Source organism: Ranitomeya imitator, chromosome 6 (assembly GCF_032444005.1).
Source record: "Ranitomeya imitator isolate aRanImi1 chromosome 6, aRanImi1.pri, whole genome shotgun sequence".
In the NCBI taxonomy this organism is placed as follows: domain Eukaryota; kingdom Metazoa; phylum Chordata; class Amphibia; order Anura; family Dendrobatidae; genus Ranitomeya; species Ranitomeya imitator.
In genome coordinates, this window is record NC_091287.1 from 459291489 (window position 1) to 459311166 (window position 19678).

Genomic DNA, 19678 nt, shown 5'->3' on the forward strand with positions numbered 1-19678 from the left:
TTTTGAAAACTTCCACAAAACTCGCAGTTAAGAAAAATGTTGTTTCTTTTGTCATTTTGACACGTCTCAGAGCTCACCGTTTTTGAAAAGTGGGAGACATGTAGCTGGGAGGAAGTTTGGCCAAGAACGGCCGATAAATTCATCATAATTTATTGTAAATTATGTCAAAAGAATGTTGTAGTTGACTTGGAGTACATTCCAAGGGTATGACAGCTGAAAGATGCTCCAAAAACATAAACCAGCGCACACTCCTAATGAAGATGGCACATTTTACTACATCTCCCTCTGGAAAACAAAACCGAGGTCTTGTTTAATTCAGGACTTGGTGACCATTCAAGAGATTACAGTTTTTGGACAATTTTTGGACAATGAATAAGGATTGTCTTTATAAAGCATGCCCTTTTACCCATTCACAACTTTTGACATTTATTTACATCATGGACATGTCCCTGGCTTAGCGCTGGAGTCCACATCTTCCCTGCACTTGATGGCAGATTTAATCAGCCATCAAGTGTCATAAACAGTCGCTGGAGTAGCGGTGATCCACCTGTGGCTGTTAATCAGTTAAATTCCGCTGTCTATTAAGTGTGTCACAAATCCTGAACTGCGCTGAACTCATGGAGGTGAACTGCAGTGAAGTCACTGAGCTGAGCCTCAGTGATCTGCGGTAACCTTGATTACTTCACCGCTGGTCACTGAGGCTGCGCTCGCAGCAGCTCATTCTCCAATGGTTCTCAGCCTGGACATTTGCATCTTGGGACTGTCCTGGTTGTAAACTGTTGATCCACAGACATGGATTACGGAGTGGAACAGAGTGTCAGACAGGTCAGTGATATGGTTGTTTATTATTTTTTGTTTATTACAGGAGACAAGGGCTTTAGGTGAGTAAAACTGTTTGTTATTTTTGAATAAAAATGGAAAAGTGTGTGTTTTTTAATTTCAAATAAAGGACTTTATACTTGCTGTGTGTTTATTTCCAATATAACTATAGGATTAGTAATGGATAGGTTTCTTATAGACGCCTCTTCATTACTAAGCCATGAGCTTGATGTCGCCAGACAATAGAAAGGTGACATCAACCCCACAAATATGAACCCCACTTGCCATCAACACAGGGCAATGGGAAGTTACGGACAAAGTGCCAGAATTGACACATCTAATAGATGCACTTTTTCTGGGGCGGCTACGGGCTGCTATTTTTAGGCTGGGGGTGGCCAATATCCATGGTCCCTTCCCAGCCTGAGAATACCAGATTGTCAAAAATGGGGGGGGGGGGGACTGCATGGGGACCCCTCTATTCTTAATAACCATCCTTGCTGAAGCTGACAGCTGAGGATTGCAACCCACAGCTGTCAGTTTTACCTGGCTGGTTATCAAAAATACAGGGGAATCCCAAGTCATTTTTTAAATGTATTTATAGCGCAGGGGGCAACTGATGAATACTCCCATCAGCCAGCACCAGCTCACACTGTTAACAGTTGAATACAACTCTCAACATTGTCAATGCTATAGCAGATTGCAGCGCAAGGAGGGGGCAGTGATGTGAGTTGTCTTCAGCACCCGGCGCCGGGGAACAGTGCAAACAGTAACATTGATTCCCAGCCACCGGCACAGATCACACTGGTGACACACTGATGTCATCCATGTGTCATCAGTGTACACGTGTGCGGGACGTTTTGCGACCCATGCTCCTACTGGAAACTGACGTCTGAAAGAGCCCTTATTGGAAACTCAGCATTGGCCAAATTTTGCCGAGTTTTAGGAAAAACACACGGGAATCTTAACACTAAACCGAATGTGCAACGTTCGAGCCGAATTTGAGATTGGCAAGTGTTTTCTGAACAAGTTTGCTCATTTCTAGTTATGAAGGGGTTAAACTTGAGATCTGATTCTGTAGTGGACCTGCCATTATGTACTGCAACAGGAATCCAAAATATAACATTGAAGGGGGAAGGGGGGTTATCCAGTGATATGTTCTGGGGTATCTGTGTAAAGTGAAAATTAACTGTATTTCAAAACTGTATTTCAAAAATGAGACATTTAGCAAACAATTGATCAATTCTTTGAGCCACCCCGCCACATCACGGCATTCTCATAATGGGGCAGTCCTACTCTACGTTTTTTATATTCGCTGTGCCATTACGGCCTCTAAAAAGCAAGGCCACATTAAATGCAAGCTGTACCTGAAGCATTTCTGAATCACTCCCATGGCACCAGAGAGGGCAGCACAGATAAAGGTTGACCAGGTCTGGACATAGACATTTCAGGTACAACCTCCACACTGCCTAACCAGCACCACAGATGAGAATGCCGTGACGTGGCAGGGTGGCTCAAAGAATTGATCAATTGTTTACTAATTGTCTCATTTTTGAAATACAGTTAGAAATCAATATGTCCATGTGCACTTCATGTTTTGCGTTCTGACTATAAGCAGCGCTGGCTTCTCCCCTTTTTTACTTTGATATTGGTTTGTGGTTGACCACCACTGTTGCCGTGCGCGGTGGGTTATGTACGCCGTTCTTTCTGTGTTTTTTTGTAATTGACCTAGGATGCTGTACACACATACAGCAGCCCTACCCTGCTGTTGTGAATTCTGCTCTTGGGCTCCCTCCGGTGGTTATGAGTGGTAGTGCTGCTGTCTGTGAATCGCAGCATTTATCAGGTGTGTTCACTTTTTGCAATTTGGACTCAGCTATTTAGTCCTGCTTGATCCTTTAGTCAGTGCCAGTTGTCCATTGTTTTTGGAGGATTCACATCCCTTACTGGTCTCTCCTGTTTGCTGTGCTTTTCAACAAAGATAAGTCCTGGCTTTGTTTCTGCTGTCTGTTGTGAATTCTGTGGCTGAATTTACTCCTGTGGTCACAAGTGGTACTGCAGCTTCTGAGCTTCCTCCCTCAGGTGTTCTGGTGAGCTCGTTAACTGCTTCATTACTTAACTCCGCCTGATGCTGCTATCCTTGCTCCTTGTCAATGTTTCAGTGTTGGATCTGAGCTTCTCCTGATTGTTCCTGTGACTTGCTGCTCTGTATAGCTAAGTGCTTTTTGCTTTTTTGTTGCTTTTTTTCTGTCCAGCTTGTCTTTTGTTTTGCTGGAAGCTCTGAGACGCAAAGGGTGTACCGCCGTGCCGTTAGTTCGGCACGGTGGGGTTTTTTTTGCCCCCTTTGCGTGGTTTTGCTTTAGGGTTTTTTGTAGACTGCAAAGTTCGCTTTACTGTCCTCGCTCTGTCCTAGAATATCGGGCCCCACTTTGCTGAATCTATTTCATCCCTACGTTTTGTCTTTTCATCTTACTCACAGTCATTATATGTGGGGGGCTGCCTTTTCCTTTGGGGAATTTCTCTGGGGCAAGTCAGGCCTATTTTTCTATCTTCAGGCTAGCTAGTTTCTTAGGCTGTGCCGAGTTGCCTAGGTAGTTGTTAGGCGCAATCCACAGCCGCTTTTAGTTGTGTTTAGGATGGGATCAGGTGTGCAGTCTACAGAGTTTCCACGTCTCAGAGCTCGTTCTTGTATTTTTGGGTATTTGTCAGATCACTGTGTGCGCTCTGATCGCTAAGCACACTGTGTTTCTGGATTGCCTTCATAACACCTGTCATTAGCAAACATAACAGTACAAGGAGCCTAACTAATGATTCTCAATAGAGGGAAAGAGAAAGTTCTGACATCATTTTTTTTTTTTTCTCAGCTCTGTGTTCACTTTTTTTTTTTCCCCTAGACATTTGGGTGATTCTGGACACAGGTGTGGACATGGATATTCAGGGTCTGTGCTCTTCAATGGATAATCTCGTTATAAATGTACAAAAAATTCAAGATACTATTGATCAGAAATCTATGTTAGAACCAAGAATTCCTATTCCTGATTTGTTTTTTGGAGATAGAACTAAGTTTCTAAGTTTCAAAAATAATTGTAAGCTATTTCTGGCCTTGAAACCTCATTCTTCTGGTAATCCTATTCAACAGGTTTTGATTATTATTTCTTTTTTGCGCGGCGACCCTCAAGACTGGGCATTTTCTCTTGCGCCAGGAGACCCTGCATTGAGTAGTGTCGATGCGTTTTTCCTGGCGCTCGGATTGCTGTACGATGAGCCTAATTCAGTGGATCAGGCTGAGAAAAATTTGCTGGCTTTGTGCCAGGGTCAGGATGATATAGAAGTATATTGTCAGAAATTTAGGAAATGGTCAGTACTCACTCAGTGGAATGAATCTGCGCTGGCAGCTTTGTTCAGAAAGGGTCTCTCTGAGGCTCTTAAGGATGTCATGGTGGGATTTCCTATGCCTGCTGGTTTGAATGAGTCTTTGTCTTTGGCCATTCAGATCGGTCGACGCTTGCGCGAGCGTAAATCTGTGCACCATTTGGCGGTACTGCCTGAGGTTAAACCTGAGCCTATGCAGTGCGATAGGACTATGACTAGAGTTGAACGGCAGGAATACAGACGTCTGAATGGTCTGTGTTTCTACTGTGGTGATTCCACTCATGCTATTTCTGATTGTCCTAAGCGCACTAAGCGGTCCGCTAGGTCTGCCGTCATTGGTACTGTACAGTCCAAATTCCTCTTGTCCATTACCTTGATATGCTCTTTGTCGTCGTTTTCTGTCATGGCGTTTGTGGATTCGGGCGCTGCCCTGAATCTGATGGATTTGGATTATGCTAAACGTTATGGGTTTTTCTTGGAGCCTTTGCGGTGTCCTATTCCATTGAGAGGAATTGATGCTACACCTTTGGCCAAGAATAAACCTCAATACTGGGCCCAGCTGACCATGTGCATGGCTCCTGCACATCAGGAAGTTATTCGCTTTCTGGTGTTGCATAATCTGCATGATGTGGTCGTGTTGGGGTTGCCATGGCTACAAACCCATAATCCAGTATTGGATTGCAATTCCATGTCGGTATCCAGCTGGGGTTGTCAGGGGGTGCATGGTGATGTTCCATTTTTGTCGATTTCGTCATCCACCCCTTCTGAGGTCCCAGAGTTCTTGTCTGATTATCAGGATGTATTTGAAGAGCCCAAGTCCGATGCTCTACCTCCGCATAGGGATTGTGATTGTGCTATCAATTTGATTCCTGGTAGTAAATTCCCTAAAGGTCGATTATTTAATTTATCCGTGCCCGAACACGCCGCTATGCGCAGTTATGTGAAGGAATCCCTGGAGAAGGGACATATTCGCCCATCGTCTTCACCACTGGGAGCAGGGTTCTTCTTTGTAGCCAAGAAGGATGGTTCGCTGAGACCGTGTATTGATTACCGCCTTCTTAATAAGATCACTGTTAAATTTCAGTATCCCTTGCCATTGTTATCTGACTTGTTTGCTCGGATTAAGGGGGCTAGTTGGTTCACTAAGATAGATCTTCGTGGTGCGTATAATCTGGTGAGAATCAGGCAAGGAGATGAATGGAAAACTGCATTCAATACGCCCGAGGGTCATTTTGAGTATCTAGTGATGCCGTTCGGACTTGCCAATGCTCCATCTGTGTTTCAGTCTTTTATGCATGACATCTTCCGTGAGTATCTGGATAAATTCCTGATTGTTTACTTGGATGACATTTTGATCTTCTCAGATGATTGGGAGTCTCATGTGAAGCAGGTCAGAATGGTTTTTCAGGTCCTGCGTGCTAACTCTTTGTTTGTGAAGGGATCAAAGTGTCTCTTCGGTGTGCAGAAAGTTTCATTTTTGGGGTTCATCTTTACCCCTTCTACTATCGAGATGGATCCAGTTAAGGTCCAAGCCATCCAGGATTGGATTCAGCCGACATCTCTGAAAAGTCTGCAAAAGTTCCTGGGCTTTGCTAATTTTTATCGTCGCTTCATCTGTAATTTTTCTAGCATTGCCAAACCATTGACCGATTTGACCAAGAAGGGTGCTGATTTGGTTAATTGGTCTTCTGCTGCTGTGGAAGCTTTTCAGGAGTTGAAGCGTCGTTTTTGTTCTGCCCCTGTGTTGTGTCAGCCAGATGTTTCTCTTCCGTTCCAGGTCGAGGTTGATGCTTCTGAGATTGGAGCAGGGGCGGTTTTGTCACAGAGAGGTTCTGATTGCTCAGTGATGAAACCATGTGCTTTCTTTTCCAGGAAGTTTTCGCCCGCTGAGCGTAATTATGATGTGGGCAATCGAGAGTTGCTGGCCATGAAGTGGGCATTCGAGGAGTGGCGTCATTGGCTTGAAGGAGCTAAGCATCGCGTGGTGGTATTGACTGATCATAAGAACTTGACTTATCTCGAGTCTGCCAAGCGCTTGAATCCTAGACAGGCCCGTTGGTCGTTATTTTTTGCCCGCTTCGACTTTGTGATTTCGTACCTTCCGGGCTCTAAAAATGTGAAGGCGGATGCTCTGTCTAGGAGTTTTGTGCCCGACTCTCCGAGTTTATCTGAGCCAGCGGGTATCCTCAAGGAAGGAGTCATTGTGTCTGCCATCTCCCCTGATTTGCGGCGGGTGCTGCAAAAATTTCAGGCGAATAAACCTGATCGTTGTCCAGCAGAGAAACTGTTCGTCCCTGATAGGTGGACTAATAAACTTATCTCTGAACTTCATTGTTCGGTGTTGGCTGGTCATCCTGGAATCTTTGGTACCAGAGAGTTAGTGGCTAGATCCTTCTGGTGGCCATCTCTGTCACAGGATGTACGTACTTTTGTGCAGTCCTGTGGGATTTGTGCTAGGGCTAAGCCCTGCTGTTCTCGTGCCAGTGGGTTGCTTTTGCCCTTGCCGGTCCCAAAGAGGCCTTGGACACATATTTCGATGGATTTCATTTCTGACCTTCCCGTTTCTCAAAAGATGTCAGTCATTTGGGTGGTCTGTGATCGCTTTTCTAAAATGGTCCATCTGGTGCCCTTGGCTAAATTGCCTTCCTCCTCTGATTTGGTACCTTTGTTCTTTCAGCATGTGGTTCGGTTGCATGGCATTCCTGAGAATATTGTTTCTGACAGAGGTTCCCAGTTTGTTTCAAGGTTTTGGCGAGCCTTTTGTGGTAGGATGGGCATTGACCTATCCTTTTCCTCGGCTTTCCATCCTCAGACTAATGGCCAGACCGAACGAACCAATCAGACCTTGGAAACATATCTGAGATGTTTTGTTTCTGCAGACCAGGATGATTGGGTGTCCTTTTTGCCGTTGGCTGAGTTCGCCCTTAATAATGGGGCCAGCTCGGCTACCTTGGTTTCTCCATTTTTTTGCAATTCTGGGTTCCATCCTCGTTTCTCTTCAGGACAGGTTGAGTCTTCGGACTGTCCTGGTGTGGATTCTGTGGTGGATAGGTTGCAGCAGATCTGGACTCAGGTAGTGGACAATTTGATCTTGTCCCAGGAGAAAGCTCAACTTTTCGCTAATCGCAGACGCCGTGTGGGTCCCCGACTTCGTGTTGGGGATCTGGTTTGGTTATCTTCTCGTCATATTCCTATGAAGGTTTCTTCTCCTAAATTTAAACCTCGTTTTATTGGTCCGTATAGGATTTCTGAGGTTCTCAATCCTGTGTCTTTTCGTTTGACCCTCCCAGACTCCTTTTCCATACATAATGTATTCCATAGGTCGTTGTTGCGGAGATACGTGGCACCTATGGTTCCATCTGTTGAGCCTCCTGCCCCGGTTTTGGTGGAGGGGGAATTGGAGTATATTGTGGAGAAGATTTTGGATTCTCGTGTTTCTAGATGGAAACTCCAGTATCTGGTTAAATGGAAGGGTTATGCTCAGGAAGATAATTCCTGGGTTTTTGCCTCTGATGTTCATGCTTCCGATCTTGTTCGTGCCTTTCATGCGGCTCATCCTGGTCGGCCTGGGGGCTCTGGTGAGGGTTCGGTGACCCCTCCTCAAGGGGGGGGCACTGTTGTGAATTCTGTGGCTGAATTTACTCCTGTGGTCACAAGTGGTACTGCAGCTTCTGAGCTTCCTCCCTCAGGTGTTCTGGTGAGCTCGTTAACTGCTTCATTACTTAACTCCGCCTGATGCTGCTATCCTTGCTCCTTGTCAATGTTTCAGTGTTGGATCTGAGCTTCTCCTGATTGTTCCTGTGACCTGCTGCTCTGTATAGCTAAGTGCTTTTTGCTTTTTTGTTGCTTTTTTTCTGTCCAGCTTGTCTTTTGTTTTGCTGGAAGCTCTGAGACGCAAAGGGTGTACCGCCGTGCCGTTAGTTCGGCACGGTGGGTTTTTTTTTGCCCCCTTTGCGTGGTTTTGCTTTAGGGTTTTTTGTAGACTGCAAAGTTCGCTTTACTGTCCTCGCTCTGTCCTAGAATATCGGGCCCCACTTTGCTGAATCTATTTCATCCCTACGTTTTGTCTTTTCATCTTACTCACAGTCATTATATGTGGGGGGCTGCCTTTTCCTTTGGGGAATTTCTCTGGGGCAAGTCAGGCCTATTTTTCTATCTTCAGGCTAGCTAGTTTCTTAGGCTGTGCCGAGTTGCCTAGGTAGTTGTTAGGCGCAATCCACAGCCGCTTTTAGTTGTGTTTAGGATAGGATCAGGTGTGCAGTCTACAGAGTTTCCACGTCTCAGAGCTCGTTCTTGTATTTTTGGGTATTTGTCAGATCACTGTGTGCGCTCTGATCGCTAAGCACACTGTGTTTCTGGATTGCCTTCATAACACCTGTCATTAGCAAACATAACAGCTGTCCACATGCTGTGGGCCTTATAGTTCAGTGCATTTTCATGTTTTGTCTTGTCCAGCTTGTCTGTGAAAGGATTTTTTGCAGCCAAGCGGTATCTCTGGAGATGCAGATATACCCTCCATGTCTTTAGTCAGATGTGGAGTTTTGTATTTTCTGTGGTGGATATTTTCTAGTGTTTTAATACTGACCGCATAGTTCTCTGTCCTATTCTTTCTTTTTAGCTAGTAAGGCCTCCTTTGCTAATCCTGATTTCAGTCTGCGTTTGTCATTTCCCTCTCCTCTCACAGTCAATATTTGTGGGGGGCTGTCTATCCTTTGGGAATTTTCTCTGAGGCAAGATAGTTTTCCGTTTCTATCTTTAAAGGAAGTTAGTCCTTAGGCTGTGTCGAGGTGTCTAGGGAGTGTTAGGTACATCCCACGGCTATTTCTAGTTGTGCTGCTAAGTTCAGGGTCTGCGGTCAGTACAGGTACCACCTTCTCCAGAGTACGTCACATGCTGCTCCTAGGCCACCAGATCATAACAGTACAACTGGCCAACAATGAGTTAATTGCATCTCAGAAGAAGGGAGGAAAGGTTTTGAGCCATTTTTTTTTCCTTAGCCTGTTTTGTCTTTTCCTCCCTCTTAATCTCTGGGTGGCTGCGGAACCTAGTAATAACATGAATGTTCAGGAGTTAGTTTCTCGTGTGGATCAGCTTGCTGCTAGGGTACAGGGTATTTCAGATTATATTGTTCAGACTCCTGCCTTAGAACCTAAGATTCCCACTCCTGATTTATTCTTTGGTGACAGATCCAAATTTTTGAGTTTCAAAAATAACTGTAAACTGTTTTTTGCATTGAGACCTCGGTCCTCTGGTGATCCCATTCAGCAGGTTAAAATCATTATATCCCTGCTGCATGGTGACCCACAGGATTGGGCATTTTCCCTGGAAACTGGCAATCCTGCTTTGCTTAATGTTGATTCTTTCTTTCAAGCATTGGGGTTATTGTATGATGAGCCTAATTCTGTGGATCAAGCTGAGAAGATCTTGTTGGCCCTGTGTCAGGGTCAAGAAGCTGCAGAATCGTATTGCCAGAAATTTAGAAAATGGTCTGCACTGACTAAATGGAATGAGGATGCCTTGGAGGCAATTTTCAGAAAGGGTCTTTCTGAATCCGTTAAAGATGTTATGGTGGGGTTCCCCACGCCTGCTGGTCTGAGTGATTCTATGTCTCTGGCCATTCAGATTGATCGGCGCTTGCGCGAGCGCAGAGTTGTGCACACTCCGGCGTTGTCCTCTGAGCGGTGCCTTGAGCCTATGCAGTGTGATAGGATTTTGTCTAGAGCTGAACGTCAAGGATTCAGGCGTCAGAATGGGTTGTGTTTTTACTGCGGCAATTCTGCTCATGTTATTTCTGATTGCCCTAAGCGTACTAAGAGAATCACTAGTTCTGTTACCATAAGTACTGTACAACCTAAATTTCTGTTATCTGTGACCTTGATCTGCTCATTATCATCATTTTCTGTCATGACATTTGTGGATTCAGGCGCCGCTCTGAACTTAATGGACTTAGAATTTGTCAGACGTTGTGGTTTCCCCTTGCAACCTTTGCAGAACCCTATTCCTTTAAGGGGCATTGATGCTACACCGTTGGCTATAAATAAACCTCAGTTTTGGACACAGCTGACCATGCGCATGGCGCCAGCCCATCAGGAAGATTGTCATTTTCTGGTGTTGCATAATTTGCATGATGATATTGTGCTGGGTTTTCCATGGTTACAGGTACATAATCTGGTGTTAGATTGGAGATCTATGTCTGTGACTAGTTGGGGTTGTCAGGGGGTTCATGGTCACGTTCCTTTGATGTCAATTTCCTCTTCCCCCTCTTCTGAAATTCCTGAGTTTTTGTCAGATTTCCAGGATGTATTCGATGAGCCCAAATCCAGTTCCCTTCCACCGCATAGGGACTGTGATTGTGCTATTGACTTGATTCCAGGTTGTAAGTTCCCTAAGGGCCGACTTTTCAACCTGTCTGTGCCAGAACATGCCGCTATGCGGAGCTATATTAAGGAGTCTTTGGAGAAGGGGCATATTCGGCCATCTTCTTCACCATTGGGAGCAGGTTTTTTTTTGTTGCCAAGAAGGATGGCTCCTTGAGACCCTGTATTGATTATCGCCTCTTGAATAAGATCACGGTCAAATTTCAATACCCTTTGCCTTTGCTTACTGATTTGTTTGCTAGGATTAAGGGGGCTAGCTGATTTACTAAGATTGACCTTCGAGGGGCATATAATCTTATTCGTATTAAGCAGGGTGACGAATTGAAAACTGCATTTAATACGCCCGAAGGCCATTTTGAATACCTTGTGATGCCATTCGGACTCTCTAATGCCCCATCTGTGTTCCAATCCTTCATGCATGATATCTTTCGGAGTTATCTTGATAAATTCATGGTTGTATATTTGGATGATGTTTTGATTTTTTCCGATGATTGGGAGTCTCATGTGAAACAGGTCAGGATGGTATTTCAGATCCTCCGTAATAATGTTTTATTTGTGAAGGGGTCAAAGTGCCTCTTTGGAGTGCAGAAGGTTTCTTCCCCTAAGTTCAAGCCTCGGTTTATTGGTCCTTATAGGATTTCTGAGATTATCAATCCAGTGTCTTTTCGTTTGGTCCTTCCAGCCTCTTTTTCCATCCATAATGTTTTCCATAGATCTTTGTTGCGGAAGTATGTGGTGCCCGTTGTTCCCTCTGTTGATCCTCCGGCTCCGGTGTTGATTGATGGGGAGTTGGAGTATGTGGTTGAGAAGATTTTGGATTCTCGTTTTTCGAGGCGGAAGCTTCAGTATCTGGTCAAATGGAAGGGTTATGGCCAGGAGGATAATTCTTGGGTTGTTGCCTCCGATGTTCATGCTGACGATTTGGTTTGTGCCTTTCATTTGGTTCGTCCTGATCTGCCTGGGGGCTCTGGTGAGGGTTCGGTGACCCCTACTCAAGGGGGTTGGGCTACTGTTGTGAATTCTGCTCTTGGGCTCCCTCCGGTGGTTATGAGTGGTAGTGCTGCTGTCTGTGGATCGCAGCATTTATGAGGTGTGTTCACTTTTTGCAATTTGTACTCAGCTATTTAGTCCTGCTTGATCCTTTAGTCAGTGCCAGTTGTCCATTGTTTTTGGAGGATTCACATCCCTTACTGGTCTCTCCTGTTTGCTGTGCTTTTCAACAAAGATAAGTCCTGGCTTTGTTTCTGCTGTCCACATGCTGTGGGCCTTATAGTTCAGTGCATTTTCATGTTTTGTCTTGTCCAGCTTGTCTGTGAAAGGATTTTTTGCAGCCAAGCGGTATCTCTGGAGATGCAGATATACCCTCCATGTCTTTAGTCAGATGTGGAGTTTTGTATTTTCTGTGGTGGATATTTTCTAGTGTTTTAATACTGACCGCATAGTTCTCTGTCCTATTCTTTCTTTTTAGCTAGTAAGGCCTCCTTTGCTAATCCTGATTTCAGTCTGCGTTTGTCATTTCCCTCTCCTCTCACAGTCAATATTTGTGGGGGGCTGTCTATCCTTTGGGAATTTTCTCTGAGGCAAGATAGTTTTCCGTTTCTATCTTTAAAGGAAGTTAGTCCTTAGGCTGTGTCGAGGTGTCTAGGGAGTCTTAGGTACATCCCACGGCTATTTCTAGTTGTGCTGCTAAGTTCAGGGTCTGCGGTCAGTACAGGTACCACCTTCTCCAGAGTACGTCACATGCTGCTCCTAGGCCACCAGATCATAACAGTACAACTGGCCAACAATGAGTTAATTGCATCTCAGAAGAAGGGAGGAAAGGTTTTGAGCCATTTTTTTTTTCCTTAGCCTGTTTTGTCTTTTCCTCCCTCTTAATCTCTGGGTGGCTGCGGAACCTAGTAATAACATGAATGTTCAGGAGTTAGTTTCTCGTGTGGATCAGCTTGCTGCTAGGGTACAGGGTATTTCAGATTATATTGTTCAGACTCCTGCCTTAGAACCTAAGATTCCCACTCCTGATTTATTCTTTGGTGACAGATCCAAATTTTTGAGTTTCAAAAATAACTGTAAACTGTTTTTTGCATTGAGACCTCGGTCCTCTGGTGATCCCATTCAGCAGGTTAAAATCATTATATCCCTGCTGCATGGTGACCCACAGGATTGGGCATTTTCCCTGGAAACTGGCAATCCTGCTTTGCTTAATGTTGATTCTTTCTTTCAAGCATTGGGGTTATTGTATGATGAGCCTAATTCTGTGGATCAAGCTGAGAAGATCTTGTTGGCCCTGTGTCAGGGTCAAGAAGCGGCAGAATCGTATTGCCAGAAATTTAGAAAATGGTCTGCACTGACTAAATGGAATGAGGATGCCTTGGAGGCAATTTTCAGAAAGGGTCTTTCTGAATCCGTTAAAGATGTTATGGTGGGGTTCCCCACGCCTGCTGGTCTGAGTGATTCTATGTCTCTGGCCATTCAGATTGATCGGCGCTTGCGCGAGCGCAGAGTTGTGCACACTGTGGCGTTGTCCTCTGAGCGGAGCCCTGAGCCTATGCAGTGTGATAGGATTTTGTCTAGAGCTGAACGTCAAGGATTCAGGCGTCAGAATGGGTTGTGTTTTTACTGCGGCAATTCTGCTCATGTTATTTCTGATTGCCCTAAGCGTACTAAGAGAATCACTAGTTCTGTTACCATAAGTACTGTACAACCTAAATTTCTGTTATCTGTGACCTTGATCTGCTCATTATCATCATTTTCTGTCATGACATTTGTGGATTCAGGCGCCGCTCTGAACTTAATGGACTTAGAATTTGTCAGACGTTGTGGTTTCCCCTTGCAACCTTTGCAGAACCCTATTCCTTTAAGGGGCATTGATGCTACACCGTTGGCTATAAATAAACCTCAGTTTTGGACACAGCTGACCATGCGCATGGCGCCAGCCCATCAGGAAGATTGTCATTTTCTGGTGTTGCATAATTTGCATGATGATATTGTGCTGGGTTTTCCATGGTTACAGGTACATAATCTGGTGTTAGATTGGAGATCTATGTCTGTGACTAGTTGGGGTTGTCAGGGGATCATGGTCACATTCCTTTGATGTCAATTTCCTCTTCCCCCTCTTCTGAAATTCCTGAGTTTTTGTCAGATTTCCAGGATGTATTCGATGAGCCCAAATCCAGTTCCCTTCCACCGCATAGGGACTGTGATTGTGCTATTGACTTGATTCCAGGTTGTAAGTTCCCTAAGGGCCGACTTTTCAACCTGTCTGTGCCAGAACATGCCGCCATGCGGAGCTATATTAAGGAGTCTTTGGAGAAGGGGCATATTCGGCCATCTTCTTCACCATTGGGAGCAGGTTTTTTTTTGTTGCCAAGAAGGATGGCTCCTTGAGACCCTGTATTGATTATCGCCTCTTGAATAAGATCACGGTCAAATTTCAATACCCTTTGCCTTTGCTTACTGATTTGTTTGCTAGGATTAAGGGGGCTAGCTGGTTTACTAAGATTGACCTTCGAGGGGCATATAATCTTATTCGTATTAAGCAGGGTGACGAATTGAAAACTGCATTTAATACGCCCGAAGGCCATTTTGAATACCTTGTGATGCCATTCGGACTCTCTAATGCCCCATCTGTGTTCCAATCCTTCATGCATGATATCTTTCGGAGTTATCTTGATAAATTCATGGTTGTATATTTGGATGATGTTTTGATTTTTTCCGATGATTGGGAGTCTCATGTGAAACAGGTCAGGATGGTATTTCAGATCCTCCGTAATAATGTTTTATTTGTGAAGGGGTCAAAGTGCCTCTTTGGAGTGCAGAAGGTTTCTTCCCCTAAGTTCAAGCCTCGGTTTATTGGTCCTTATAGGATTTCTGAGATTATCAATCCAGTGTCTTTTCGTTTGGTCCTTCCAGCCTCTTTTTCCATCCATAATGTTTTCCATAGATCTTTGTTGCGGAAGTATGTGGTGCCCGTTGTTCCCTCTGTTGATCCTCCGGCTCCGGTGTTGATTGATGGGGAGTTGGAGTATGTGGTTGAGAAGATTTTGGATTCTTGTTTTTCGAGGCGGAAGCTTCAGTATCTGGTCAAATGGAAGGGTTATGGCCAGGAGGATAATTCTTGGGTTGTTGCCGCCGATGTTCATGCTGACGATTTGGTTTGTGCCTTTCATTTGGCTCGTCCTGATCTGCCTGGGGGCTCTGGTGAGGGTTCGGTGACCCCTACTCAAGGGGGTTGGGCTACTGTTGTGAATTCTGCTCTTGGGCTCCCTCCGGTGGTTATGAGTGGTAGTGCTGCTGTCTGTGGATCGCAGCATTTATCAGGTGTGTTCACTTTTTGCAATTTGTACTCAGCTATTTAGTCCTGCTTGATCCTTTAGTCAGTGCCAGTTGTCCATTGTTTTTGGAGGATTCACATCCCTTACTGGTCTCTCCTGTTTGCTGTGCTTTTCAACAAAGATAAGTCCTGGCTTTGTTTCTGCTGTCCACATGCTGTGGGCCTTATAGTTTAGTGCATTTTCATGTTTTGTCTTGTCCAGCTTGTCTGTGAAAGGATTTTTTGCAGCCAAGCGGTATCTCTGGAGATGCAGATATACCCTCCATGTCTTTAGTCGGATGTGGAGTTTTGTATTTTCTGTAGTGGATATTTTCTAGTGTTTTAATACTGACCGCATAGTTCTCTGTCCTATTTTTTCTTTTTAGCTAGTAAGGCCTCCTTTGCTAACCCTGATTTCAGTCTGCGTTTGTCATTTCCCTCTCCTCTCACAGTCAATATTTGTGGGGGGCTGTCTATCCTTTGGGAATTTTCTCTGAGGCAAGATAGTTTTCCATTTCTATCTTTAAAGGAAGTTAGTCCTTAGGCTGTGTCGAGGTGTCTAGGGAGTGTTAGGTACATCTCACGGCTATTTCTAGTTGTGCTGCTAAGTTCAGGGTCTGCGGTCAGTACAGGTACCACCTTCTCCAGAGTATGTCACATGCTGCTCCTAGGCCACCAGATCATAACACCCTGCCCTAGGCTCTGTTTGATTGTGCATCTTTGTCTGGGCCTGTCTCACCCTTCATCTGTGGTGCTGGTTAGGCAGTGTGGAGGTTGTACCTGAAATGTCTATGTCCAGACCTGGTCAACCTTTATCTGTGCTTGCTCTTTCTGGCGCCATGGGAGTGATTCTGAAACGCTTCAGGTACAGTTTGCATTTAATGTGGTCTTGCTTTAATACATTTAGGAGGCCGTAATGGCACAGCGAATATAAAAAACGTAGAGTAGGACTGCCCTATTATGAGAATGCCGTGATGTGGCGGGGTGGCTCAAAGAATTGATCAATTGTTTGCTAAATGTCTCATTTTTGTAATACAGTTAGAAATCAATATGTGCATGTGCACTTCATGTTTTGCGTTCTGACCATAAGCAGCGCTGGCTTCTCCCCTTTTTTACTTTGACATTATTCTAACATCTTCATAAATAAACTACATACATATTCTAGAATACCCGATGCGTTAGAATCGGGCTACCATCTAGTGTCTTATAAAGGTAAACTATAGCACAATATATACTCTCCCTTTTTCCAGCCTTAGGGCAGAGACAGACTGCCGTATTTCTCGTGAGAGAATCGCATCATAAGCATCATACTGGCTGTCGGCTCTCCTGACCTGAGCTTGACAACTGCTTGACAACTGCATGGTAATCCATCACGATGTCTTGTTCAGGTCAGGAGATGTGGCGGCCAGTCCGTGCAGTGCGATATGATTCTCGCACGAGAAATATGGCAGTCTGTCTCTGCCCTTAGTTGACTTATTTGGATGTGATGCCATTTCATGGAGCAAACTGCATATTGATTTCTGTAGATTCCATATGGAAATGGTATTGGCTAAACAGGACCTTTACATTTAGCACGTTAGGCCAGTATTCTGGCAATGGTCATCACGTCACTAATTTAGCGTCGCAACTTTATTCCAAATGCTTTCTTCTTCTTGTATTCCCCCAGGGCGAATACACTTTAAAGGCTCAACTACTGGTGGGAGAGAAACGAGAGCTGCTCATATGTATTCTTGGAATAGTGAAAATTAAAGCTGCATTAATGTAATAACAGTCTGAAACCTTACATACAATACCTGGAACACATGCATGGAGATGCTTTCTACATCACTTCTTGCCAAAAGTCTAAAGATTGGGGGAATCTTACAAAACTCTATTCACAACCATTGATGCATGTCAGAAATTCCAGTTGGAGATTGTAAGTTCTTGTTGGAAGGATCGTCACTAGATTCATGCCAAACTAAGAGAGAAAGAGTCCCATAATCCAAAAAGTCATTCCATTATAGATAAGAGCACACAGAAAAGGCCAAAAATATCATATAAATGGTTGAGGTGGAGGCTGATGTGGTGACACTTTCTAGTATTAGCTTGTGAGTATGTCTGATTATACTGCATCTTTATCTTTTCACAAATGATTTTATTTCTGTGCATTACGTTGCACCAAATCCCTTTATCCCTATCCCGCAGAATTGCATTGTAATTAACTTTTTGGATATACAGTTATCCAAGAAAAAAGAGTGGACCCCTGGCAACAATATAATAAAAATATAATACTTTATTAAACCCTATCCTGGATCGCCTCGTACCTTTCCAACCGCACATTCAGCGTCTCCCACTCCCATACTACCTCCTCATCCCACCCTTTTTCTGTTGGAGTCCCCCAAAGCTCTGTTCTAGGACCCCTACTCTTCTCAATCTATACACTTGGCTTGGGACAACTCATAAAGTCCCATGGATTCCAGTACCACCTCTATGCTGATGACACTCAGATCTACCTCTCTGGCCCAGACGTCACCGCTCTGCTGTCCAGAATCCCAGAGTGCCTATCAGCCATATCCTCCTTCTCCTCTCGCTTCCTCAAACTCAATGTGGACAAATCTGAACTCATCATCTTTCCTCCATCCCACAAATCTTCCTTACCTGACCTATCTATCGCAGTCAATGACATCATGCTTTCCCCCATACTCGAAGTCCGCTGCCTCGGAGTAACCTTTGACTCTGCCCTGTCCTTCAAACCACACATCCAAGCTCTTTCCACCTCCTGTCGTCTCCAGCTCAAAAATATCTCCAGGATCCATCCTTTCCTCAACCCCCAATCTACTAAAATGCTTGTGCATGCCCTCATCATCTCCCGCCTTGACTACTGCAACATCCTTTTCTGTGGCCTCCCTGCTAACACCCTTGCACCTCTCCAGTCCATCCTTAACTCTGCTGCCCGACTAATCCATCTCTCTCCTCGCTACTCCTCTGCTTCCCCCTCTGCAAATCTCTTCACTGGCTCCCATTCCCTCAGTGTATCCAGTTCAAATTACGAATACTGACCTACAAAGCCATCCATAACCTGTCTCCTCCATATATCTCTGAACTAATCTCCCGATATCTTCCCTCACGCAATCTCCGGTCCTCCCAAGACCTCCTTCTCTCCTCCACACTTATTCGCTCCTCATCCAATCGCCTCCAAGACTTCTCCCGAATATCCCCCATCCTCTGAAACTCTCTGCCCCAACACGTCCGACTATCAACCACAGTCGGATCCTTCAGACGGGACCTGAAAACTCATCTCTTCAGGAAAGCCTACAGCCTGCACTGACACCGCTGCCGCCTCATCACTATCGAAGCTACCGCCTCACCAACACCGGAGCTCCTGCAACCCTCAACCTACTGTCTCCTTCCCCATAATCCTGTAGAATGTAAGCCCGCAAGGGCAGGGTCCTCGCCCCTCTGTATCAGTCCATCATTGTTAGTTTGTTTACTGTATGTGATATCTGTAACTTGTATGTAACCCCTTCTCATGTACAGCACCATTGAATCAATGGTGCTATATAAATAAATAATAATAATAATAATAATAATTAAATCAGAGTACTATACCATAAAAACATACATAAAACAGTGTGGGGATACCATATGACTCAAAGACAGAATAGGAAAAATATTAACTATTCTATACAGTAGTGAAAAAAGACAATGTACATAGTCAAAAACATATTTTATTCAGAATGGTGTCAACTTCTAGATATACAAAAACAAGCTCCCTTCCATAGATAGTAATGCCAGTGTCAAAGATATTATCTGTATTTTATAAAAATGCTATAAAGGGGAAGTTAAAGGGAACCTGTCAGCAGGATTGTGCTCAGTAACTTACAGATAGTGTCAGGTCGGCGCCGTTATACTGATTACAATGATACCTGGTGATGAAATCTGTCTTGTGGTTGTTGTTTAATCTTTATTTTCAGTTTTGAGTTAATGATGTGCCCATGCCCCGGGGCACCCTGTGGGGGTCGATATATGTGATGCTCTGATTATACATTCATAATGCAGACTGCTGACAGGTCACTGATCCCTCACTGACCTGCCCCCTAGTTTGCAAAAGTGAAAATAAAGATTAAACAACAACCACAAGACGGATTTCATCAACCAAGTTATCACTGTAATCTGTATAACGGTGCAGACCTGACACTGTCCGTTGGTTACTGAACACAGTCCTGCTGACAGGTTCCCTTTAAGTGTCTTTTAGAGTGAGACAAAAAAAGAGAATACTATGTGCAAGCATACTGATGTTATCAGGAAATCTACAACTAGATTACAAGTAATATAACTTTAATGCTAAGTATAGATAGCATATAAAATACAAAAATTAATAATCTTATCAATCATATTTCCTCAATGACAACAATTCCCACATATGCACTGTTAGGGTAAGTTCACACAGGGTGTTTTTGCTGCGTTTTTTTATTCTAATTTTCAGCTGCTTTTTACAATACCAGCAAAGCCTATGAGATTTCAGAAATCTCATGCACACACATTGGTTTTTTGTTAGATCTGTATTTTGTGCTTTGCTGCGTTTTTGGACATACAGCATGTCACTTCTTTCAGTGTTTTTGCTGCCTTTTTTTCACCCATTGACCTGAATGGGTGTTGAAAAAAACGCAGCAAAAAGCGCAGGAAAAACGCAGGTATCATTATTTGCTGCTGAGAAACCAAAGACATTAGCCTGGACAAAGAAAAAACGCACCAAATACGCACCAAAAAAACGCACCAAAAACGCACCTAAACCTGTGTTTTTGACCCAGCTTCTTTCCTGCCA

General features: G+C 44.2%; 1 protein-coding gene across 1 annotated transcript in view; it reads left to right on the forward strand.

Moving 5' to 3' along the window:
• The window catches only part of LY96 (lymphocyte antigen 96), a 51178-nt gene extending 32466 nt beyond the window's left edge, over nt 1-18712 (forward strand). The window contains exon 5 of the mRNA XM_069731493.1: nt 16541-18712. Within this exon, the coding sequence (XP_069587594.1) occupies nt 16541-16639 (99 nt within the window). The 3' untranslated portion in view covers nt 16640-18712. The remainder of the gene's footprint in view (nt 1-16540) is intronic.
• The last annotated feature ends 966 nt before the right edge of the window (nt 18713-19678 follow it).